General features: G+C 34.9%; 2 protein-coding genes across 5 annotated transcripts in view; one reads left to right on the top strand and one right to left on the bottom strand.

The window, feature by feature from the left end:
* The window catches only part of LOC104603993 (cyclic nucleotide-gated ion channel 1-like), a 43,109-nt gene extending 36,115 nt beyond the window's left edge, over positions 1–6,994 (top strand). The window contains exons 5-8 of the mRNA XM_010268192.2: positions 131–414; positions 779–890; positions 1,266–1,502; positions 6,076–6,994. Coding sequence (XP_010266494.1) covers positions 131–414; positions 779–890; positions 1,266–1,502; positions 6,076–6,777 — 1,335 coding nt within the window. The 3' untranslated portion in view covers positions 6,778–6,994. The remainder of the gene's footprint in view (positions 1–130; positions 415–778; positions 891–1,265; positions 1,503–6,075) is intronic.
* A 6,323-nt stretch (positions 6,995–13,317) lies between these two features.
* On the bottom strand, positions 13,318–26,100 carry LOC104603994 (pyruvate kinase family protein). 4 transcript variants are annotated; one of them, XM_010268193.3, is made up of 5 exons: positions 25,962–26,100; positions 19,923–20,014; positions 18,705–19,135; positions 15,825–17,477; positions 13,318–13,659 (listed from the first exon to the last, which is right to left on the bottom strand). In XM_010268193.3, exons 2-5 carry the CDS (start codon positions 19,977–19,979, stop codon positions 13,524–13,526), a joined length of 2,277 nt encoding a protein of 758 aa, XP_010266495.1. In that variant the 5' UTR covers positions 19,980–20,014; positions 25,962–26,100; the 3' UTR covers positions 13,318–13,523. The 4 variants fall into 4 exon arrangements, 3 of the variants coding, with proteins under 3 accessions (XP_010266495.1, XP_088757258.1, XP_088757259.1); XR_016084044.1 differs by lacking the exon at positions 19,923–20,014 and adding an exon at positions 15,265–15,475 and having other exon boundaries at positions 13,519–13,659; positions 25,962–26,076; XM_088901132.1 differs by lacking the exon at positions 19,923–20,014 and having other exon boundaries at positions 25,962–26,074.
* Between the last annotated feature and the right edge of the window lie 1,109 nt (positions 26,101–27,209).

Genomic DNA, 27,209 nt, shown 5'->3' with positions numbered 1-27,209 from the left:
TTTGGTGATAGGACACAGCTTTTGTTTCCATCTAAAATTTTCTATTATATTATGATTATGATTGCAATGAGTGGGTTTATTATTTATATTCCTTATTATCCTTCTTACCATTAAATTAATGTCCTACTAGGTACTTGGGGCCTTTTGGTACTTGATTTCAATTGGACGAGAAAATGCGTGCTGGCAAGATGCCTGTAAGAATCAGACTGGCTGCAAAAGTGATTTCTTGTACTGTGATGTAAATGCAACCCAGGATCTTGGATTTCTAGACGTTTCTTGCCCTGTGATGGAGCCAAATAAAACATTCTTTGATTTTGGAATATTCCTTGATGCTCTTCAGTCTGATGTGGTGGGATCAAGTGATTTTCCACAGAAGTTGTTTTATTGCTTTTGGTGGGGACTGCGAAATCTGAGGTTTGTAAATGTAACATTCTCTGCTTTTTCTTAATTGTCTATTTCCTAACAATACTAAAGTATGGTAGCGCTGGAGTTCTTGCATGCTTATTGAGAAGCACAGACAAGATTCAACTTCAGAGATTTTAATTTGTCACAGTTAACAGATCCCATGTATGGTCCTGGTATATTGCCAGTATGTTTGCATGCTGTTGATGTTTGGATGGTCTATCAACATATCTCTATGTATATGGAATATGATGGTTCCACCCAAGAAAATTACCATCCTGAATGCTGAAATAAGCCCAAGTGACTTTTTTCATATTTCGCATCATAATCACTAGATACTTGTAGCTAACTCATTTCTACTTGTGTTGTTCTACAGTTCTCTTGGACAAAACCTTGAGACAAGTACTTATGTTTGGGAGATAGCCTTTGCTGTTGCCATCTCCATCTTTGGTTTGGTTCTGTTTGCGTTTCTTATTGGAAATATGCAGGTTATTACCACTTTCTTTAGAAACTCTTCACTATTGTACATGTAGGACATGAGTGGGGCTTATGTTATTTGTGTACATGCTTATCATCTGGAATGTTGATCCACTGAACCCACTACAGATACTAGATTCTGATCATCTGAGATGTCTGATCATGTATATTCCTTCTGATGGTCAAGGAACTGATTGGATGGTTAGGATGATTTGATTGGATTAAAGATGCAGTCATCTGAGTTAGGGTCAATCTTGAAACACCATATCCCACCTTATCTGTTTGTATGGTGGAGAACCCTGTTGTATTTAAGTCCAAATGTTGTGTTTCACTCTTTTTATATATATTAACTAAAAAGCTGTTCATTATTTCTCATTCTGTTACAGACATATCTACAGTCCTCCACTGTTAGATTAGAAGAGATGAGAGTTAAGAGACGAGATGCAGAGCAGTGGATGTCCCACCGGTTGCTCCCTGAGAATCTGAGGGAGCGGATCAGGCGGTATGACCAGTATAAATGGCAAGAAACAAGAGGTGTTGATGAAGAGAATTTGCTCCATAGCCTTCCTAAAGACCTTAGAAGGGACATAAAGCGGCACCTCTGCTTGTCTCTACTCATGAGAGTGAGTACTTACCGCCTTAAATACTTATTTACACCTTATTCTATCTGTTTTTAAAATGGGACAAATCCCTAACTTTCTTGGAGTCCCGATGAGCTTAAAGGTAGGATTAATCTTGGTCTGATAAGGATTTTGAGGGCTTCAGCTTGTCTCAACTATCCTGCCCATATCTAGCTGCAATATTGAATCTATGGGACTAAATGCACTAGTACCACAGGCCCACACCCTAGGTTTATAAAAAAGGAATGGGGAATATTGTGTAATATTTTGATTTATTGCAAATAATGTTTTACTTATATAAAAATTTAGCACTTGAACAATTCAAGGCCATACACTCAGCCTTGTTCAGATAAATGAGCTGGGAGCCTGGGACTTCTTTATGAAGAATAATGAAAAAAATATTAAATAAAAGGAAATAAATGTAAAAGAAAAAAAAATATATATATATATATATATATAGAGAGAGAGAGAGAGAGAGAGAGAGAGAAAAGGTATGAAGTGTGAGGCCTCTCTTACATTGTTTTTAATATCTTAACTTTATAAAAAATGAACAACATACCCCTCAATCATATACCCTTTACTGTTTACTCAATTACATATATATTTCAACACGCTCTCCCTCAAGTGAGTATAGATATTACTCATGCCTAACTTGCTGAGACTATTGTCCAATTTGGACTTTAGAAGTTATTTGGTCAATATTAATTGTAAATTAGACTTAACAAATATAAGACAAACTTCACTACAGAGATACTCTTTCTCATATGAAATAGTGATCAACTTCGATGTGCTTCATTTGATAATATGCTCTATGGGGTTTTGTGCTGTATTGAATGCAACTGTCCAAATGCAACATAAATGATTTCTCATATGCAATAATGAGTTCTTCAAGCAATGAACACAACCAAAGAAAGGACTTGAAAGAACTCATTATTTATTATTATTATTATTATTATTTATAGTAAAAGAAAAAATTTATTAAAGGACTCATTATTGCATATTGGAAGTTGGTTATGTTGTATGCAATAATGAGTTGAGCTCATTATGTTGTATTATGCAATAACCCACTACTAATCCTACTAAAACTAACTTATTGTAAAGGCACCAGAAAGTACTAAAAATAGTAAATCACAATTTTAATATAAACAGTAATTATGGGAGTTTCTATAGATAGTAAGTCCAAAGTTGCTATATTTTGCTAGGAAGTCATAAGTTCAAAGTCACTACAAGTAATACTTTCAATTTTTACCAATAATAGTAAATATCTAAAAGACTTAACCCTAGCCTTAAGACACTAACAAACCATAAATAAATCTGAAAAGACTGAAATACTAAAACTCGAAACACTCAAACACTCAAAATTTGTGAAGTTGCCATTGGACGATGATTGATGAATTGGGAGAAAACTGATTTCTTTCTCCATGGATTCTTTCATTGCTTCCCTGCCTGCATCATGCCCTTAGAGAATACATACTACCAAACCAGAACCAGCCAGATTAATAAGTCATTACAGATGATGACCAAGAGGACATGAAGAGAGAAAGCCAAACCTAACACAGCAGGGCAGTATGCCTGTCAATGATCCTGGTTGACTCAAATGATCTTAACGTTTCTGACCCTATTGTATGGTCTGGATCCACATTGAGTCCTGATAATAATTGGGTTTAGCTGTTCAAATATAATTAAACCTAGACTAATTATGTATCTATGTATGTGTATAACATTTTAATTTAATTTATATAATCACTAAATTTAGTTCTACATCTGTATGTGGCAGATCCTAAAAATAGTCTAATCAATTCCATAGATAATTAGACCTAGAACTTATGCTTGTAATGTTGGTTTACCTGTAATAGCAACAAATCAGATGCCTAAAGTTGTTGATAAGCCTGAATGATAATAGGGCCATTCTGGGTCTAAATAAGACTCTATAGGGTCTAGTCGTGTTTATGTGTATTTATTTCTGGTTAGGGACCAGGTCTGCACAGACCTTAACATGGAGGCTATTTGTATGGGTCTTATTACTTTAAGTACTGAGTTCTCCCTCTCTCTCTCTCTCCCCTCTCCTGTGGGCCCCACCCATTTTTCATTTCTTTTTCGTTTTTTTCCTTTTCTTTCTTCTTCCTCTTTCTTCTCTCCCCACAATCTTCCCTCCCTAGTCTTTGCCTCTCATTTCCTCTTTCTCTCCCTCAATTTCCCCCCTTCCATCTAGGTTGTGGCTCCCATTTTCTCTCCCTCTTTCTTTTCCCCTGCCCCCTCTTTCTTCTGGGAAGCCCTAACATCTCTCTCACCTTTCAAGGTCCATTACAAAAACTCAAAATCATGATTTTCAAAGCAAGATTCATTATTCAAAAATGACTCTCAAGTCTTAACAGGTTCATGATTCTTCCTTTCAAGAGATGAATAACCTCTTCGACTCTTTCAATAATTCTCTCATTCTCAACAAAACTCTCCACAGAACTTTTTTTGTTTCGTTCTCACATCAACACCACTACTCAACAACTCTTATTACAATCCAAAATGGGGTAAGCAACTTCTGCAATCGACCTTTGGCTCTACAACAGGGCTCTTGCAGCCCACCTTCAATTACCCACTGATGCGGACATCATATGCAAGACAGAAACCCTCCATTGACGTAGGCAGCAGCTCTTCCCCAAATAACAGGGAAGACCTAAATCCGTCTGATTTAGTGGTTTCATTTATTTCATTTCATTTTATTATATAATTTGAAATTAACAACTTTTTTGTTAAACATATTCCCTTCATTAGTTTGAAATAAGATCCAGTTAAGTGATTTGCATACTACCAGTACCAGACTTGTTCTTATTATTTTTGACTTATCGTTTGTATTTTCTGTATTGTATATTTGCAGACTTGTAAATCTTTAACCTATTACCGATTGGCTTAATTTTAGAATTCTGGTTTATCACCTATCATAGCAAATTTGACTTCTCATTCATATTAGTCTCATTCTATTTTAATACCAATATTTCTATTTTCCTTTCTTGGTTTTGTATGTACACTGTATCTCCATTTTGTAATTTAGTTGTAGCTGCCATCTCTGTTAGTAACTGGTTTGTGGTGCTTCTTAATTAATTACTACTGCTGCCACAACTCATCTAAGCTGCTTGAACCATCTCAAACTTGCTGTTTGTGCTCTTAATTCTCTGGTTGCTTTCACAGATTTTATCAGTTATTTTTAACCTTTTGTTCATCTTTTTGAGTTGCCCTCTATCATCTCTATTTGCAATATACTTTTGTGGTCTAACAAAGATTTAGCCATTGTTTTACCTTTTCTTTGGTTCCTTTCCTGCTTAGTTATTTTCTTTAGATATTTCTGATTTGTGTGATTCAATTACATAGTTGAGTTTAGTCCCACTAAATGGTTAAACAACTTTAGTTCTCATGCGTGAAGAGACAGCAGCTTGCTGTGCTCTAGGGGTGATCATTCTTGGCCCATACCAGTCTGGGCCTCATCAAGCCCGCAAAATTCCGGCTGGGCTTGGGCCCGATACTTCAAACCTGGCCTGGCTTGCAATATATAATATCCATAATATTTGTATATGTTAGTATATTATATATAGTAAACTAAAGATACTTAATATTATATATTATATCAATATTATAGATATGAAAATATGTTTTGTTTTATATTAAATATTAAATATTTTATATAAAAATTTTGTCATATTACATATGACACGTCAATATATGTCAACAGACGAGTCAATACATGAGTCAACTCAAATATGAGAGTTGTCCTCATTAGTGTCATAGGCAATGCCTCCATTTTCCTTTCCCAAGCAATGTATCATACATTTATAGGCTAGGCCATTACCCTTGCCCTACTGTGTTACTTTTGTTGGATAAAGTCCAAGCAAGTCAAACATCACACTTAAAGAGGTAAATATGATTGGGAACATACAAGGAAATAACTCACAAGCCAAACTTAACGGCGCAAGAATTATCAAAGCCTAATTGCCTAATGAGGAATTGACATCCTTGTGTTGAACCAGAGTTTGAAGTCTTGGTCCTTGGATCAACAGCCAAGATCAGAATCGTCTCTTGATCAGCATTCAGCACCAGTAACTGGAAAGCCATCATGACATCTGGTTTCTCAGTAACATCAACTGGAAAGCCTTCATGACATTTTCTGTTTTTATCTACCCAGACTTGGGATTCTACACAAGCATCTTTACTTCTTGCCCTTCATTCTTTTATGATTTTCTAATTCTTTTTGTTCTTTGTGCACACAGGTTTTATTACCTGTTTCTTAATACTACAATGCTCATAAAACTTTTGTAAATGTTATTCAATTCTCTTAATTTAGTTTCAATGCAAATCACATCATCAATACTCGTCAGAAAATGAGAAAGAAAGAAAAATAGGGGCTAGAAATGAAGCTAAGAAACTAGTATTTGAAGAAAGCTTAAAGCAGACAAAAGACCTTATGGTAAGCTAGGCATAAAAGATGGCTAAGTTGATTATATGAACCTGCAAGGATAATGGAGAGAAAAACAAAGGTGGAAGTCATATAGATGCATATGTATATCGTAACCTCTTCTTTTTTTTTTAGGTTCCAATGTTTATAAAAATGGATGAGCAATTACTGGATGCAATGTGCGATCGCCTCAAGCCAGTGCTTTATACAGAAGAAAGCTATATTGTTCGTGAAGGTGACCCGGTTGATGAGATGCTTTTCATTATGCGTGGCAAGCTATTAAGTGTAACCACCAATGGTGGAAGAACTGGCTTCTTCAACTCTGATTATCTCAAGGCTGGCGACTTCTGTGGAGAAGAGCTGCTCACGTGGGCTTTGGATCCCCACTCCTCATCCAATCTCCCCATCTCAACCAGAACTGTGCGAACCATTACAGAGGTAGAAGCCTTTGCCTTGAAGGCAGATGACTTGAAGTTTGTAGCCTCCCAGTTCCGACGTCTCCACAGCAAGCAGCTCCGGCACACTTTCAGGCTCTATTCACAGCAATGGAGGACATGGGCGGCCTGTTTCATACAAGCAGCTTGGCGTCGGTACTGTAGGAAAAAACTAGAAGGATCTCTACGTGAGGAGGAGGATAGGCTGCAGGATGCATTAGCTAAGGGGGGTGGGAGCTCACCAAGCCTTGGAGCCACCATATATGCCTCACGGTTTGCTGCTAATGCATTACGGGCTTTAAGACGCAATGGTGCACGCAAAGCTAGGTTGCCAGAAAGAGTACCGCAAATGCTGCTTCAGAAGCCAGCAGAGCCTGATTTTTCTGCTGAAGATATTAGTTAATATCTTTGTAACGATTTATGCTTTGCGTTCCCTGTAAAGAGTCATGAAAATTGGGACCCTACTTCACGTGTTGGGACAATCATGATCTCATATCCACTAAATCAAGCCATTGTATATAGTAATTGTATAAGCAATCTCCTATCCCCGTCTATATAAATGGTCAAGGTTATGCAGAGCAATATTGAATATTTTCTATTTCATTATGTTCATTTTGTTATTTTGTGTTCCTTTGCCAATTTTCCTTGGGGAGGGAAAGTTGGACGGTCAAGTAAGATGTGATACGAATGAATTAAGTTATCCGGTATTAAATGATTTTTGTCCTCCTGAAACTATGAACCTTGATATCCCTGAGTCATTTGTTTTTCTTTGCTGGGAATGGGAGTCTCGTCATTTTTCAATGCTTCAATTATGGCAAGAGAGGTTAGGGGAGCAATGTTTGGGGCCACCTGGTTATTATCAGTCGTTGAGAATTAATAATAAATTAGTAATACCACTAGATATCAGGGTGTTGAGCAGATCTGGAATTCTTATTAAAACGCCCAAAAGGTCAGAAAAACCTTTCCACCTAGTTTGGAAAACTGGTTCAAGGTTATCAGACTGAAATTTGGAGGAATCTTAAAATTGCAAAAAACATTTTTGGTGCCTCTGATCTCATTGTTACAAGGTAATGAAACTGAAAGTTGGGATGATCTACTTCTACATGCTTTTTTTTTTTGGTAAGCCTAGGAGTGCAGGAGATGGGCTTAGAACTTCTACATGTTAGTATGTGTATGAGGACTACTGGCCGATGCGCCGGTAGGGCGTATCGGCCTGTCGGTGCTTTTTTTTTTTAGTTTTATTTTTATTTTTTGTAATCGATTTGGAGGGGCCGATTAAGGCCCAGCTACTCTGGACCAGTGGCCGTCCCGATACAACCCCTGTAGGGGCGTATCGGGAAGCCACCGGCATGATTTTTATCGGCCAATATGGGTCATTATGTATCGATACTTTGAACCTTGTCTCCAATAATCTATGTACATAAAAATCCTGATTGATGCTGTAATAATAGACTGCAAATGATATTACTTACCTCTCCTGCTGGCAATTCTGTTCTGGTACTGGATATACATATTGCAGGGGGCATGTGATATCTTGTTTTTTTGAGCAATTCATGACAAATTTATATTGCAAGAAAGAAATTGGGGCAATCTGTCAAATTGATTTGTTGTTTCCCTAAGCTGCAGATCAAAATATTGTGCCTGGTGATTTCAGTTTTCCAAAGTTGCAGCTTAAACTTCCACGGCTAAACTAATATGTTAACCGGGTATAACGTTAGTTTGGGTTGACCTCTTCATGGGCTGGGCTTCGGGCTCGGGCCATGAATATTTTACATTGCTTTGGGCTGGGCCCATTCAAAATTTTGGCAAAAGCTCAATCCGAACCCAGCCCATGAACAGGTCTAGTTTTGGATATGCAAAGAGTTATGTAGGTGGGGCTGCCAATTGTACTGCATTGGTCTATTTGTAAGTAAATAATGGGATCAAAATACTAACTAATGGTGGCTCAATTAGTAGGTTCTCTGGTTGGTTGTAGCGGAGATTGGGCTCCATTTCTTTGCAATTCACGGTGTAAATGCATAGGAGTACAAATAAGTTGAGTGTAAGCCCTGGTTTATTTCTTTATTTATTTTACAAATTTGACTTTTGTTTGTTTTAACTTTTAACTGATGCTGGCTCAATTAATAAGATCTCTGGCTGGGTTTTGTGGAGATTGGGCTTCATTTGTTTGCAATTTTCCCTGGTGTAAATGTATTTGCAATGCATTTGCGGTTCAGTTTTGCATTTTTTTTTGGTAAAAATTTTGCATCCATTTTCTTGTAACTACAATTTACACCATGTATATTCAAGATTTGCACTCTGTCCAGTGCAAATTGTGAATCTGCTCAGTTTGGAAGGAGTATAAATACAAATACAAATATGTAGAGTGTAAAACCTTGTATTTTGTATGTATTTGTACTGTACACATTTGTATTTGTATTCTTTCCAAACTGAGCCTAAAAATTGATGCAACATTTGCACTGGTTTTCTTAATTCTTTTTCATATGAAGTGAAGACCACATCAATTGTTTCCAACCTTGTTCCTCCCTATTCTCAAACAAATAGTGTTCAGCCAGACTCCATTCTCTTTCATATAAAGTGGGGATCACATCAGCTTTTTATTTTACTTCTTAAAACAAACAAAAGTCAAATTTGCAAAAAAAAAAAAATGTAAACTGCAAATGCATTTACACCAGTATAAATACAAACATGTACAAATGGGCTGAGTGTAAATTCTGGTTTATTTTTTCAAATTTGACTTTTATTTGTTTTAAAAAGTGAAATGATGTGACCTCCACTTTATATGAAAGAGACTGGAGTCTGGCTGAACACTATCTATTTGGAAATAGAGAAGAATAGGGTAGGATTAAGAAAATCAGTGCAAAACTTGCATCAATTTTTTAGATTCAAAATTTGCATTGTACAGAAAGTGCAAATCTTGCATCATGTAATGGTGCAAATCGTAGTTACGAAAAACGGATGCAAAACTTTTTACCCAAAGAAAAAAAAAAAAAACCAAAACTGAGCCGGATGCCAAATTTGTATCAGGTTCAGGTTTGTATTGTAAATAAAAATATTGCCTTAGGGCCAAATGGCCCAAATCCCACTGCCAACACGGTTGGGAGGGTTTCTGGGTAATGAGAACGGGCTGCCCCTTTTGTGAAGTCCCGAAGACCAAAAAAATATCAATTTAATAAATAAAATTTAATATCGATGCACCCCTATTTGATCCAAATAAGATATAAATAGATATTGACTCTCTTAAAACGGTGGCTCGAACCAGATCCCAATATAATGATTATTTGATTTGCCACCCCCACCCCTATTTGAATTGAATTAAGGTTGAATTGGTGTTAATTGAATCAACCTCAGATGCTGGTGAGCCCAACAGTGACTCATGTAGAACGTTATACGACTATTCCAATTTCGATAGGTGTAGGATCCGACTGGATTTGGTCCAATCCAATATGAATCCATAGCATATACGAATATTTTGGACCGTTTTGAAGCAATCTAATTCAATGTCTAGACCGTCCAATCTGTAGGTCAATTGACACCTGTATTCTTCTCTTTTATTAATGGATCGGATATTGGTTCAGTCCTACCCAATTCAATATGGATGGATTAGGTCCAATCCAATCCAATAAATACCTTGGACCATCAAGTTGGACTGGTCCAATTCAATGTCTTATTGGTCCACCCAAATTGATTTTGATTTGGACAGGTCCAATCTAAAACCGGTCTATTGACACCCCTAGATGGGATCAAACACATACTTTGAATCGACCACAAATCAGTAAATAATCAGATCCCAACCAGCCAGACAACCAGCACTTAATATCTAACTAGCGGATGTTAAGCTAAAGATAAACAATAGAAACATGTAAGGGTATACAATTGTTTTATATAATCATAGTTTTCAAGACACCAAGGCGAGGCTGGGCATCAAGGGGATGCCTTGTCGCCTAGTTGCCTAGGCGATGGATTTTTTTATATAGAAAGCATAGATCCTAGGGTAGTTCCCTAGGTATCACAACATTTAACAATGTTTGTATTGATAAAATCCTAACAAATAAGAAAATAATAAAAACAAATTAGGTGAGACGAGCCTCATAGGGCGCCTTGTCGCCTAGGCGTTGCCTTGAAACTATGTATATAATAATTAATAATCATTTATATTTTATATACTACTTTTAATAATTTTTTTATAATACAAAAATAACAATAATTAATTTTAGATAGGATTGTTTATCAAACTTAGGGATGACAATTTTCTCCATTTCCTTGATCCCTGTGAGGATCTGCCCCGAATGGAGTAAGGATGGGCATGATTTCCCCCCGCGGAGATGAAGATGGGAAAATTTTCGTTCTCGTTGGCGGGGACGAGGAAAGCACTCCCTGCCCTACGAGGACCCTGATCCCCACTAATATATATGTATATATACACACGTTTATATATTTATAAAAATATAGTTGAATACGTTTGAGTCTTTTCTAATAGGATTGTAAATTTAAAATTTTTTATTTTTATTTTTTAAATAAAATAAAAAACAAAAATGTAATAGTTGACATTATAAAGAATCAGGTCGATTTGATTGCCCAAACAACCTAAAACTGAACCGAACCAACCCGTGAACAATAGTTTAATCTCCAATACTTATTATAGTGAAAATACACAATAAATTTAAAAAGATAAATAACAGTAGTTTAAACTCTAATAATTATTAAAAATTTTCTATTAAATAACAAAAAAAATAGATTTATACATAATTATCAAAAATATATTTATCACAAAAACAATAAATAATTAATGGAATACAATAAATATTAATGTTAGTATGTATAAATATATAATAAATATAGATTAAGTTTTTAAAATTATTATTAATAAACAATAATTTTTTTTGAAAGTTATTTTCTAGAATTATTAATTGGTATAAATGAAATTAGTTATTTACAATATTATTTATTTATTGAAATAATATCATTATTTAAAATTTAAAATATTAATTACTTCTTGAATTTAATAATCCATAAAATTTTAGTGCTATTAATACATAATTTTGTTATTTTAACTATTTAAAATCCAGTTATGTTAAATATTTTTTATTTAAAATATTTAGTTATTTAAAATCTTAATCTATTTATTATAATTGAAAGTTATTCAATACCTATTTAAAATATATTACTAATTGATTTAAAATATTAATTTTAATAGTTTGTCATTTAAGATATTTAGTTATTGAAATATTTAAATAATATTTTATTTTTAGTGTTAGATTTTTATTATTTGAATAATCCAAAAAATCATAATTTATATTGTTTGTACATAAATTTGTAAAAATGTATAATAATTAATGACATGAATATTATTAAATAAATTTTAATTATTTTTTGTCTTTTTAATAAATATGTTAAAGTTATTAAATAATTTTGTTAGAATATTAAAATAATTTTTAAATTTTTTAATTCAAACATTCTTTTGATAGATGTAGATAAAAAGTAGGGGAGGGGGGAGATAAATAAGAATTAGAGATAAATTAGGATATAAACTCTCTACTAAATTAGAGATAACTTAGGAGAAAGTTGGGGATAGTGGGAGAGGTTGTTAAGAAGAAATTTTAGGATATTAGATTATTTAAGTTATTGGAACGTGTGTGTGAGAGAGAAAGAGAGATTTTAGGATGATTTTTTTTGGGAAAGTACAGTTTCTAATTGATAGTTTCAAAAATAACATAGATAAAAAAAAAATTCTAGACTTACCTTATTTTCATATATGTAAAAGGTCTCAAGGATCAATGTGGCCTTATATACAAACTTCGATACAGGCCCAACTTCGATAGTCAACCGTAAGTTCATTTATATGTAAGGTTTCAAGGATCAATGCAGCCTTATATACAAACTTTAAGCTCAGTTTGGAAGGAGTACAAATACAAATATGTAGAGTGCAATATTTATACTATACATATTTGTATTTATACTTTTTCCAAATAGAGCTTTAGTAAATGTAATAGAGACTTAGTAAATGTATTTATATTTGTATTTATACTATGATCACTGGATTGACATGAGTGGGTTACTGCCCCGTTACAAATAGACCTGGCAAAAAGTTGACCCAACCCGCAAATCCGACCCGACCAACCCAAAAAAGCAGGGTTAGGGTCCCATATTTAACTACTCAAATGTGAAAATGACCTGATCCAAAAAGAACTGGGTTGGGTTGGGTCATGGGTCAACCCATTGACCCGATTGTCAAGTCTAATTGGGATGATTTATACATTGTTAGAAGTTTCCACTCTTCAAATTTTTCTATTTAGTCTCTACTTTTTATTGTTTACTCTTTAAATTGTTAAATGTTCAAGTTTTTTATTTTATATTTGGAATTTTAAGGTTAATTCTTTTAATTTTGACATTTTTCATATAATTTTTTTTTATTTTTTAAATTTCAATTATTTTTGGAGATGACCCGAATTGACCCATGGGTCAATCCTAACCCGAATATTTAGGGTTAAGGTCTAGCATTTGACAACCCAACCCGAAATCAATCCGAAATACCTTGACCCAACCCGAATCCGACACACCCAACCCAATTCCCAGGTCTACTTACGAGTCAGTTCAAATGGTATACGATGAGCAAGAGAGTCAGTCTCGTAACAGTAAATAAGTAGAGATGCTCAAGGGAGGGCTGAAGGCACCCCACCAAGACAACCGTAATAACTTCTGTTCGAATCTTGTTGCAGGTGTCATTTCCCACCCCCTCCAACGCAAAAAAAAAGTAAAACAGGAAAAAAAAAACATCTTCCTCCCTGGCTTATGAGAACAGTAAGCACCCCAGTTCTCATTGAGGCCCGCAGATCTATTCAGAAACCTAGAAAACTACGACATTTGGAAACATAATCACTAAACAATGTGTAAATGCATTAGCAAAGGATGGTCAAGATAACAGGGAACTAACAAGGAAATAGAATAGGAACCCACTTTTTGTGTTAAGCATTCATTGATTGATGATACAGATCTTTAATAAAGTGAAAAGAAAAATATATACAGAACCTGAAATATCATCCAAATCAGGTTTAAGTATCCTACATATTGTAGTTGGACTAGAAAAATTCCATTTCCATACCTACGTATTAAAGGAAACAGATATGACACATCCAAGCAAAGGACTTGCTACAAGAGGCGGCTGGACAGCACAAGAGGCTTCAGCTCAGCATTCACTTTACGGGAGCTGTTGTTCAAGATAGAATCCAATGTTGAAACAGCTTTGGAGATATACTTCCCTTTGTTCAACATAATGCAACTTGCCCTGCCAATTAAATCCAGAACTGAGTAGTCATGTTTGGATCTTTTATTGCACTTAAGTCTAATATGTACTAAAAAAACTCACAGATCCATCCTACTTTAGGGAGGTTAGGACCGGCATTGCCAGATAAAAGATCAAAACTAGTAATGTTTCCAAAAAAGAAAGAGTATCTCTTTTGAAGTCCATTTTGGACCAAGCAGAGTTCTGAGAATATTTCTTCAGCTTTCAAAAGAGAGGCATCCTTATATTCTTGGGGGATAACTGGATAAGCATGATCCCACCCTAACCTTCATCTTTGTGTTATTGGGGGATAGCAAGGTTTAAGATTAGAAATATAAAGCAACAACATTAATCATCCTTTGGACAGGAACATATTAATTGACACTTTAGCAGAAAATATAGCAAGACTACAAGGCTCTAGAAGGCAAAGCCTGAAATGAGGAAGCTAGATGGGAAGGTGCTAAAAGCATAAACATCAAAATACTTAAAAAGCATATCGAGAGTAATGACTAAATTTTATATGTAGTATTGTATATATCAAGACTAATCCAGTATTAGAATTTCAACCGATGAATATATGAATGCAGTTAAAAATTTTCCGTATGGTATTGGCTGAAACCATGTTCTGAACACTTTGACATTTAGTCAAAGTAAAAAAGGATTAAACAACATATTAAAATAGAAAATATAGAGAAAAAAACAGTGTATAAAATAGAGATGTTCAAAGTCTACAAACAAGAACTAGCCTCTCTTTTGTACTAGATGACATCAGGGGCTGCAGCAAAATTTCTTGTCAATATTCTAAAGAATTCAAGCAACCACACTTAGAAAATTCCATGGGCTTTTTACATTAGAAGTTGTTGCTAGTTATAGGATTCTGAGGTCTCTGCCATTTGTGTGCCCTTTCCCTGCCTTTGCACTCGAGGCATACATCTAGCAAGTGCAAGCCTTAGGCCTTACTGTCCATGCCAGAGGCTATAATTTAATGCATTTTTGTAGAAAACTGATCAACTGATCAATGCCCCTTTTTGTAGAACTCCATGCCCTACTCTTTCAGTCATCCCACAGGCACCCTCATTCTTCAAAAGGGAAATGCAATTTCTGAGCTAGGGAAATACAGAGGCAATACTTGGAATTGAGAAATTAATTATCAGAGGGTATAATTTTAGGCAACTCATTTGTGACCCCTTAAAGTGTAAAGAGTCTCAGACAGAATGATAAAGACCAATTTTCATTATTGCAAATATCAAGAATTATGAGACGGGATTCATAGAAGGATATTTTAAGAGAAGAGAATGATATTGCTTTAATAATATCATGAAATTGGTTTCACAATTATCCATTAGGGGTGATCATGAGCCAGGATGCACTTTGGACCTATGTCATTAAATAAATAGTATTAAATAATATAATATTATATGTGTCATTTTACAATATTTATCTATATATTAGATCTATTATATATATATATATGCGTGTGTGTGTGTGTGCGTGTGCGTGTGCATGCGTGCGTGTGTGTGCGTGTGTGTGTGTGTGTGTGTGTGTGTGTGTGTGCGTGTGTGTGTGTGTGTGTGTGATATATAAATATATTGCAGACTGGATAGTTACCCTCCATCAGTTAAGTCCATTTTGTATCATCTGTTTTGTTCCACCTAAGCAACCTGCAATTGAACATTTTCCGCTCTACTACGTGCTATCTGAGGCCATATCTTCTGTTATGAGCTACCATAGTTTATCATCTTATTTTCCTTCTACCAACATGTGTTTAAGCATATCATAGACCGTGCATCTGGAACATTATCTCAGCCCAGACGGGTCCCTAACAAAACATTTCAGACATATGTTGTAAGATGCACTTGTAAGCGGTACAAGGAAAATATACTTGAGCATTTCTTATATTTAAACATGAACATAATTGAGCATAGGTGGGACCAACATTATTGAGCAAAATTGATGGAGGTTGAAGATCCTAGAATAAGGGCAACAGTGAAAATTGGAAGCCATTATAATGGCTTTAAATATTAAATGCAAACATAATGGAGGATATATCTCCAGATATGATGGCAAAGAGAGAATGTTCATATAGCCATTGCAAGTCCAACATTCTTCCAAGCACAACAAAATCAACTTGAAGAATTAAAAAGAAAAATGCTAGTTTTTCCACTTACTTCTTCCCATTAGCAACATCTGTGATCTCGGCCCTAGTAGGAAGACCTGATTTGACAAGTGACTCCAGAACCTGGGTTGCCCAGATAACAGGTATGTGTGCAGCATTACAAATAGACAGAATCTCTTCCTGGATATCTGCCAGCCTTTCCCATCCACACTCCACTGCAAGATCTCCTCTAGCAATCATAACTCCCACAGGATTTGGAGCCTGCATTGCCTGAAGTAGCAGCAGAGGCAACTTCTCAAAACCGCCTTTGGTCTCAATCTTTAGCACAATCCCAATGTTAGAAAGGTTCCGCTTCTCCAGTTCTTGGCAAAGAACCACAACATCACGGATGTCTCGGATGAATGAGATTCCCACCATATCAGCATGAGCAGCAACAAATTCAAGATCAACAAGATCCTTTGAAGTGAGTCCTTCAAATTGAATATTGCTCTCAGGAATGTTGATCGATTTTCCTGCACCGAGTTTAGAACCCCTAATACCTGCATGAGTGATTGATACTAAAATCTCTGAAATACTAGTTCCCTGTACTACACCCCAAATCTTTCCATCATCAAATGCAATGGGATCTCCAGGTTTGACTGAATCAAATAGATGGCCAGAGGAACAAGTAATCTGTGGGACATCATCTGCAGACTTATCTGAAACATCTTTTGCAGTTAAGGATGAATCTCGAGATATAATTAGCAAGTCTCCAATTCTCAATCTGATAAACTGTTCTACAGCAGGTACATCCACTACTTGGCCAACAGAAACCCTGCCCTTCTTCCCCTTCTTATACAATTCTGTTCCTGACTCCACATAAGCAGTATTTGAACACTCAGCAATACAACCTATACCAGTAAAAACATGACTTTTTTGAGAAATCTTTAGCATTCTCCGTTTTCCTCTAGCATCATGGAACCGTAGAACATTACCAATTTCAAGCCCATTGAGAAATTCTTGGTCATCTATATGCAGAACTGCATTTATAGAAAGGTGAGAAGGAGGTGGTCCAGATCCTTTGTAACATAACCAAACTTGGGCAGGGAAAGTTACATTTCCACTGGCATCCTTCTCAGGTGATATTTTCATCACACATGGACCAACCTTCATGGGACCTGTGCGGAGTTTTGGTCCAGCCAACTCCATGAGAATACGACATGGCTTCTCTAGCATCTGGGAGCTTCTCTTTACCCTTCTAATAATCTCACTCCAAACACCTGGGTCTCCATGTGCACAGTTGATTCGGAAGATGGTGGCTCCTTCCTTGAGAAGATCAGCTATAAGTGTTTCACTCTCAGTAGCTTCTTCACCAACTGTTACCATAATATGGGTAGTTCTGCCATCTCGAAGTGAACCCAACAAAGATTCTCTATGACACAACGCCTTCTTTCTCATTGTTGTAATGGTGAAATCGGCCTTTTTATGTCTGTCTGAACTTCCCATATCATAAATACCATCTCCTATATTCTCTTTGCTGTTCAAAGAGTTAGATTTAAGGTTTTCCAGTATTTGGATACTAGCAGTAATACTTGCAAGAACATTTGGATTGATAGTTTCCAAATTTAAAAGACCAACTGAACAAAGGTCGTCTTTGAGTTGCTCCACGTCAAGGCATTTTAATGCCAGATAATGCATTAAGTTTGTTACACTCACCAGGTAGTTTCTGCCAAGACAAGCCAACTGTAAATTAATAAGAGTATAACGAAATTAATAAATACATACATATACATACGAGTATGTATATGCATGGATCATAGTTGTCAAGGCGTCGCCTAGGCAACTAGGCGGCCTTGGCTGGGCACCTTGCCCAAACGCCTTGACTTTTAGCAACTAGGCGCCCGCCTAGGCGACAAAAATGACAAGGCGGGCACCTTTTATAATATCATTTATATTGCTGTATCTTATTAATGTATGTGTTAATACATTTTATTATATGCTATTTATATCAATTATACTTTGTTTTAATGTTTTACTATTGAAATTCAAAAGATCAAAGGGTTTTGAGAAGAGAAAAAGAAAGAAAGAAAAGAAAGAGAAGAAAGAGGAAAGAAAGAATAGAATAATAAAGTTCTATTTTTCTATTCTCTCTCTAATTAAATAAAACAGAAATTCCATCCTTGTTTTTTTTTTCTATTTTACTTTCCATCTTGAATATTTATCATATAAAGTTAATAAACTTCTTTAGCTGCTAATTAATATGAATTTGCTCTATTAAAGACTTAATATAGTAGTACTATTTTTGAAAATAATGAAATTAATATATGTAAAAGATTTTTATCTTTTAGATGTGATGATTTGCCACATTTTTGGAGGAAATTTAATGTTCTTAATAAAGAGAATTGCTATTTTTTCAATTAACATACATGCTGAATGGTATATAAAACTAGGAAACTAGCCAAAAGTCAGTTTTTTATATTATAAAATTTTTATCGCCTAGGCGACTAGGCGCCCCAGTGTCGCCCAGAATCGCCTAGATGCCTTGAAAACTATGGCATGGATGTATGTGTAACATAGTGTATGAACTCATATAGATGTGGCAAAAAACTTGGTTTCATCTGGCCAAGAACCTTGCATTTTGAGGTAAAATTGAATAGTTAGCCATAGAGGTCCAATAGTATAACTGCTGTCAAGAAGAGCCGCAGAAGATGGGATGCCTCTTGCATAAATAATAGACTAGGACTCACATTGATATAAACTCTTCTAGCGTTCAATTACTGGTGCTAGAGCCATATGTATAGTAGAGGAAAGATTTTTTTTTTCCTTTTCATTTTTTTAATGGTAAAGAGTTCACTATTACAATGATAAGGGCCATTTATTTGCATAACTTATGGGAAAAAATGCTATCCATGACATGAACTATCTATAGGATGGTCAAGATCAATGGCAGTACCTGTGACATAATTTAAGCCAACAAGCATTCCATTGTTCCATTGCTAGTACATGCAAGTGAAGAGCCTTTAACTTGTCAAGAAGGTTCCCTTGGTTCACTGGATTCTCAGCACATTCAGGAAGATTCATTTCTGACTCTATGGTAGATGCCACAGTTTCCAAATTTGGATCCTTGGGGATCTGAATACTTCCAGAGTCCAATGAGAATATCTTTCGGGTTTCTCCATTGGTCTGAGGTTTCACACTGCTTCTTTCTGGTTCATCTTTTCCATTTAGAGTCGCAGAAACTATTAGCCTTGGAGTAAGGTACCTTTTTTGGTTTGCTAGTAATGGACTGAAATAATACCCATAGTCTGAACTCTTCAAGTAAAATCTACACATTGGGTATAAGAACTTGCGATTATGAGATGTAAAATCAGAGGCATTCGATCCCTGAATGGGGAAAAAGTGAAAAACAATGGAAGAAAAAGTTAGAAACAGAAGAGATAGATATAGAAATGAACAACAACCAGATACCTTATACCCCCTGAAGAAAAAGAAATTGGCCTACGACATAAATATATTATTAGCATGTGAGAATTGGAAAGACTCATCCTACATGCACACAATAGATGTTACATGCATCATAGGTCAAGAATAGTATAACATGCTATCCTACAAATCTAATCTCCACCTCTTTTCTTGACAGTTGACATTATTCTAAACCATGCAAACCAATGTCAAGTAGTAAACTGTATAGGGTGTAGAATCCTCCTACAAGGAGGATATTTCTGTTCAGGTTTCTTTGCGAGCCAGGGACCAATTATCCAGGCTTTGACACAAATACTCAATTATTAATGGTTAAAGAGAATATGATGCAGTCCACCCAATAAAGTTTTATTGTTTGGATAAATAGAATAATGTGGATATTGACTTGCTGCGCTGCTGACCATCTAGCCAATCATACTATGTTTGACATGGAGTTATGACACCACGATCATTGATAGTGGGAAGTGACATGCTATATTTTCTCAATAATTGAAACAAATTAGTAAACATCATTTAAATCATCATCATCATCAATGCCTTATCCCAACTATATGAGGTCGGCTAGTAAACATTATTTAAACAAAAACTAAAAATATATGAGCTCTAAAACTATAACATATTCATTTCATATACAATTTATGGGACAAAAGAAGACCAAATACACAGTTGGGAGTGTTGATAAAAAAGTTACATGACTTTGAGGTGAGCACTGGCTAGTAGTAGAATGAACTGAAAGTGCGTGCAACATTATCTAAAGGATGGCGTCCAGCATTAAGTTGACACCTGCGAAATTTGAAAGATAGCATGCTTATTTGAAAATGTAGAACATAATGAACAGGAAATTTTAAACTAACAACTAATTATGGTACCTAGATACAGATATGACATGGACATGGCTATGGAGATAAGACTCCAATCTCCATTTCCTAAAATCCTGGATACAGACAAGGGTATCCCATATAATATGCTTATGCCATGCATTTATATCTAGTTTTTGAAGTTAAACATCATATTTCTGAAGACTTATGTCTTACCAAATTTAATTTTCTAACATGTGCAGATTTTTTATAGTATAATTTCTTGAAACATATCATTTTTACACATTTTCTAAGTATTAATGCAATATAGTACATCTAGAAGTATCCATGTAGTATCCAATATTGTATCTGACACCAGTATACTTGGCATGTACAGGTAGGGGTGTGAGTCAAGCTGGTTAAGGAAAGATTAAGGCCAACCCTAGCCCAACCCAAAGTTATGAACCCTCAACCCTAACCCAACCTAAAATCCCTCAACCCGATCCAACCTGAAGTTGACTTCAGGTTGGGCTGGGCGAAGCCCAACCTTTCTCCCATTCTCTTAAAAGTCTCAAAATTTACTTAGTCTTCGACCAAAAGACCTCAACTCAACTTTCATGACTATATGCTGACTATATTTTCTATTTGTATTTGTTTTATTGCTATCACTATCATTGGTTTTTTTACTACAAAAGTTTAAAAAAAAAAAAAAGAACATTTCAAATGATTAGAGTCTATTATAAATTCTGATAGATCTCCTATTAAAAATATAAAATCATGAAATCAGCAATAATAAAATATAAAATTATGGAATGAAAGTCACTAATGGCAACTAATAAGATCAAACCAATAATTTGATACATCATCCATTGGTCACAATAACAAATATGGGAAAGAAAATTAGAAGAAAACAAAACATACAAAATGGACAAGCACCTGCAAATAAATGAAAAAAAAACAAAACATATAAATCCATATCCATATGGGCATATATGGCTATGAATTAAGATGAATGAATTACGATAGCATGCACCAAGACTATAATACATACAATTGGGTTGGGTTGGGTTGCCCAAGGGGTGGTCAACTCTAACCCAACTCCAAGTGAATGCAGGTTGGTAAAAGTCAACCCTAATCCTAACCAAATTGTCAACCTGACCCAACCCAACAGTCTTTTTCAGATTGGATTAGGGTTGGGTTCAGGCTAACCTGGTTCGAGTTGCAGCCCTATGTAGTATGTACAGGTATCCGGGTATCATAGACAACTAGTCAACATGAAAAAATTGGAAAAAAAAAAAGAACAAAAGCATGAAATGATTATATGCTGACATGGTTTTCTGACTGCTCCACCTAAGATTGGGGATCGTATTTTTGAAAGAAAAAATTATGCAAGCAACATTACTATTGTTTTGATGCAAGAATTCTCACCTTTCTAGAGTGGGATTGTGGAGAGATAATGACACTTTATGAACAGGCTTGACCCTATATTGTGGTAATCCTCTAAGAAATATAAAGTGGTTTGAAACTCAATGCAAAATGTGGATGCAGTACCATATTAAATATCATGAATATAATTGGATGAATTTTTCTACCCAAGAAAAAAAAAGAATATAATTGGATGAATGGGTTTTCCTGCTTATCTACCCATGTATGACCATTAGACGCATTAGGAGAGGACAAGAATTTGCAAAAAGTTTGGCCATTGTGAAAAAATCCTAGTTGGCATTTAGCTGCATTAAAGACTCAACAAGGATAATAAGTCAAGTTGCTAGTTGTTTATCTGGGGGAAGTAGAAGAAGATCCCTGATCAATGTGCTATTAAGGGTGTAATGAGCAAAGCTTTGTGCATCTACACTTCGGCTTGTGAACTAACATTTCAGGCTCATTTAGCCAACCTCAGCCTTGGATCATATTATTTTATGTGGTATTTTGATATTAGGACCATTGAAGCACAAACATAGAGCGCATGTTTTGAGAATTGACTAGTATCAGTGCTTTAAAAAGTGTACAAGGCTTATACCTTGTAATTTGATGTTAGCTGTTCATTATTCTAATTAAGTCCAACCTGAATATAGAGGTTACTAAACTCGGTTGTATACTCCAATATCATATTCCTTTGCCTTAGAGAATGGAATTTAATTCCACAGTATAACCAACTGGGAGAAATTGCTTTTACATCTTAATTTCCATCTGTTCTCAAGTGATGTTTTTTGGCTTCTCTTAATAAGATTGTCACTCCTCAACTCTCTTCCACCATTGAAATGCAAGTCCCTTCCAATTTCAGCCAACGCCTTCCTCTCTTCCACCATTTGCTTCCCACCAAAATAATTCTAAATGCTGGTTTCTCAATCCAAGTAGTCCTCCAAATGCATTTTCCTATGAAAATCAACCACCTCAATTTTAATTCAAAATCTATTCAAGGCCTTTCTTCAAGGCCACCATGCCCCATTTTTTCTCTGTTTTCATCATAGTGGAAGAGGTTTTCTTCTTCTTCATTGTATTTATCTTCAAGACTGCCTTTCAAACATAGTTTTCAAGGCACCAAGGCAAGGCTAGGCAACAGGGGAGCACCTTGTCACCTAGGCGCCCACCTAGGCAATGTGTTTTTTTAAGTAAAAAACATATATACTAGGGTAGTTCCCTAGGTTCCATAACCATATTTCCTTAAATAATTATCCATAATTTTCATAGGAAAAGTATAACCTTCATGTTTTTTTTTTATATGATAAGTATAACCTTCAAGTTAAAGTACATAAAATCAACAATATTTGTAAGAAAAAGAAGAAGGAAAAGAAAATTCGAAAAATGTGGGGGCTGAACCCTTATTTTGTTATAGGAAAAGAAGAAGAAAATACAGCATTTAGCAATGTTTGTGTTGATTAAACCCTAACAAATAAGAAAATAATAAAAGGAAATTAGAATATAAACACACAAAATGAATATTTTAGTTTAATAATGTCCAATTTATAATTATAATCTCAAAAAATTAAGAATATAAAAGTATTTTAGCATAATGTACGAAACTACTTAGTAATTAGGCAAGGCGAGCCTCCAAGGGCACCTTGTTGCCTAGGTGCCCGCCTAGGCATCACCTTGACAACTATGCTTCCTATATGTTTAAAGTTTCAAGTCAGGCTTCTGAAATCTCCATATGCACCTAGCCGCTGCCTTGACAACTATGCTTCCAATATGTTTAAAGTTTCAAGTCAGGCTCCTGAAATCTCCATATGCGCCTAAGCGTTGCCTTGACAACTATGCTTCCAATATGTTTAAAGTTTCAAGTCAGGCTCCTGAAATCTCCATATGCGCCTAGGCATTGCCTTGACAATTATGCTTCCAATATGTTTAAAAGTTTCAAGTCAGGCTTCTGAAATCTCCATATGGGCCTCTTTGCACTTGCATAAACACAATGCTTGAGCATCCATGACAAATCTTCAATCATGTGCCTCATATTTAATATCTCTCCATTCTAGGCCTAATTTCCTTTGCCTTCACGATCTCTACCATGAGAAGCAATGGTATAGATCTAGTTCCTTAGGCTCTAATACCGAAAATGGTGCAGCAACAAGAGAAAAACAAATCAAACCACCTAGTTAAGTGTTGGATTCAGTCCCAAATGTGTGTGGATGTGCACATGTCTGTGGAAGGAATTCAGTAAAGTGGGAGAATATAGTGTTTAGGCATCCTCACTAGTACTAGCAGAAGAAAGAGTTTTCTTTCTTAAGAAAATGGTGCAGCAACAAGAGAAAAACAAATCAAACCACCAAGTTAAGTGTTGGATTCAGTCCCAAATGTGTGTGGATGTGCACATGTCCGTGGGAGGAATTCAGTAGAGTGGGAGAATAGTGTTTAGGCTTCTTCACTAGTACTAGCAGAAGAAAGAGTTTTCTTTCTTAAGAATATGCCTAGAGTTCAACCTTATATATTCAAACCCTACTAACAATAAATCCTAAACACCAATTTCTATTAATCTGGACCATCAAAATAAAACAACTTACTCATCCAAAAATACCGATAGCTTACATAACTACTTAAAATTCAATGGACTCTTGAGCACTCAAATGGCTTTCTTTTAAACTGAACTACTAATGACTAAAGTACCATGCATAAAAGGCAATCTACAGAGCCAGTAAGAAGTGATCTACTACAAGTTGAAGGGTCTAGAAGTAGGGCTGCAACTTGATCTGGGTTAGCCTGAACTGAGCCCAAAAAGGTAGAGTTGGGTTGAAGTTCGGGTTAGGGTTAGAGTTGAAAAGTACGAACCTGATTTAACTTTGGGTTGGGTTAAGATTGAGGCCTTGACCATCCCGAACCCAAACCCGACTTAACTTCATATTTGTATTTATAAATAATATATAAAAATGCACTTATGCATGTAAGTACTTATGTATTTATGTATTCACTATTCACGCATGTATGTATATGCAACCATCCATTGTATTTATGTATATATGCATTTATATATTTATACATGTATGCATGTAAATTGAGTGTCAACAATTTTTTCTAGAAGTTGATAACCATGTTAATGCTAAAATTGAATTAACATGAACCCTTAGGGTCTGATAAATAAGAATATTTGACAAAAGAAAGTAGAGAAGTCAGGCCAACCTGAGATTAACCCAAAGCCAACCTGGTCATAACCCAACCCAAAGTTTTAGGGTGGGTTAGGGTTAGGGTTGGGAGTTCAACAACTCGGGTTCAGATAGGGTTGACCTCAACCCAACCTAAACCGGCTCAACTTGCACCCATATCTAGAAGAACTAGGTCCAGACCAAAAACGACATGGGTTGAAGTCGTAATAAATTATTTAATGCCCATAAGTTCACAATGGATATGACATTGAACAGAGCGGAATGGCAGGATTTATGTAGCTGATCCCACATAGTTGGGGTAAGGCTTAGTTGAATTGAGTTGATGACCAAAAGTAACTCTAAAAAACAACAAACATACAAATCACTAAAAGCAAAGATTTTGCATGATCAAATTGGTCCTCCTGCATCACTCCTACTTTGCATCCTCATACATGAATGACCACAAGCAAGAATTAAAAAGTTTTATATAATGGATAATATTAAGACAAAGTACATATATTGATAAAAAAAAAGTAAAAAATGACCTCATCTGACAAGGGAATAGATGCTCATCTCTAAAGCATTCTAAAATATGATTCCTCACCGACTTAAATCAACACTGTTTGTTTGGTGCCTCTACACCACCAAGAGAAAGAAAGAAGAACGAAAGAAGAAGAAGGACAAAAAAAAAGAAAGCTTTACATGGAAAGAATGAGAAATATATTTTTCGTGTTCTTGTAATCTGTGGCTAGACAAACGATCCGACCTAGTAATATATTAAAACATTGGTTTTTGAAATTATTTCGGAAAAGTTCAACTTTCAAGTTCATATACTTTCAAATTTTCCCTTAAATAGCGAGGACAAGCACACTGCATGCCAACACCCAGATAAGATACTAATACTTGCTCCTGTTCCTCATTAGAGATTCTGGTATTGTTGTTGAAGCGGCGGGACTAAATAATTGAAAACTTATCTTTGAGTAGCTGTTTTCAACTTTTCAATCATGACGCCTCTGATCAATAGCTCATATCAAAGCATCATCGGAGAGAAACGCGTAAAATTTTCGAATTATGTAAATTCTGTATAAACCCAATTTGCGAACAAATTCTAAGAAAACAAACAAAGGAATAAAAGATGTACGAAAAATTCGATCTCATTATGCTTCAAAACATTCCAAAATATCTGAACCCAATTGATTGAAATGAAAAGGCACATCATGCAGCGACCGCCACAAGATAATTACAGTAAAATAAATTAGTTAAAAAATCGGATGTTACTTTATTTCCAAATTTACAGAGAAAGAAAACATGAAAATGAAAGCGAAATAGAGAAGAAGTGATCGCAACATGCGCGTATACCTTGTTGATGTTTGGTTGGAACTTATTAGAACACGACCTTTTCGACTTCCAAATTACGATCTCCTTCAGTCTGTTCTTTGGCGAACGAACCCTGTTAAAGGGAGAATCAGAGGAAGGGGATTTATATAAGGGGTGTGTGGAGAGCGCGTGCCTCATTTTCCTTTTGCAACACGTGGCGAACTCAGAATCAACGCAACACTGCTAGCCGAATATGTGAGCAGTAGACTCCAGTAGCTGCAAAGTTGCCCTTATGAGCCAATTAGCTATTGGTCATAAAAAACTAGGCCTGTTATCGGGTCGATTGGGTTCGGTTTCAGTTAATTTTACCAATAGAATCGAATTTATCGGGTTAATTTTAATAACAATCAAAATCGAATATCGGATGATGATATTTTTGACCAAAGCTATCATTTTTTACGGATCACACACTTTTCAATAAAAATATAGGATTCATTATGTAAAAATTTAATTAATAATTAATAAAAAATTAATTAATTAAAAATATTAGATAGAAATTGGTTATTAGCAAGGATTAAAGTATTAGTATCGAGTATCATATTGGACAGTTTGGATAGGAATACGCTTGGAAAACGCATGGATATGGACAAAAAATATGAAAAATGCTTGAATACGCTAAGGAAATGCATATAATTACATTATTAACTTCAAGTTTAATGTCAAAATAACTATAAAGATCGTATAAATACATAACAATTGTATATTTTAATGATATATCTGAATAAATATATTATTATTGATATAATGTGATGCATAGATATTATACGATTTTATTGATAATGCATCAATTTTTAGTTTTATTAAAATCCAAAGCACAAAAAACACGCAACCATATATTTGAATTATTATATCAATTATTTCTATTTTACAATTTTCAATTTTTAACATCAACAAAAAAATCAACTAAAAATTAATTTGCAAATGTTCAATAAATAGTACTTTCACTTTTGTAAACAATAAATATGTTTATATAAACTGTAAATGAAAATTTGAAGGTGCATATCATATGAAAATTCATAAATTTTAATTACTAAAATAATTATTCATTATTAATATTTTTATTTTTATGACTTTTTAAAATAAAGACATAATTTTTATTTAAATGTAGATTAGTGGATTTGATAGATTCAATTTATATTATATTCTCAAATATTTTATAAACAATTATTAATAGAATATATTAATAATGCAAATTAATATAATAATTATTCTATTAATAATATTGTATAA

The sequence above is a fragment of the Nelumbo nucifera genome, chromosome 3 (genome assembly GCF_055504915.1).
Source record: "Nelumbo nucifera cultivar China Antique chromosome 3, China Antique-T2T, whole genome shotgun sequence".
Lineage (NCBI taxonomy): Eukaryota > Viridiplantae > Streptophyta > Magnoliopsida > Proteales > Nelumbonaceae > Nelumbo > Nelumbo nucifera.
Note: the sequence above shows the minus strand (reverse complement) of the source record. Positions and strands in the feature narration are given on the sequence as shown.

Bases quoted from the DNA above. Each gene is read 5' to 3' on its own strand.
- LOC104603994 (XM_010268193.3), bottom strand. From the start codon at position 19,979: ATGTTGCACGCACTTTCAGTTCATTCTACTACTAGCCAGTGCTCACCT. The intron at 19,136-19,922 runs GTAACTTTTTTA...TTCCCCATTCAG, and splicing joins AGTGCTCACCTCAAAGTCAT to GGATCGAATGCCTCTGATTT. The intron at 13,660-15,824 runs GTAAGTGGAAAA...TTTAATTGGCAG, and splicing joins GATGTTGCTAATGGGAAGAA to GGCAAGTTGCATTATGTTGA.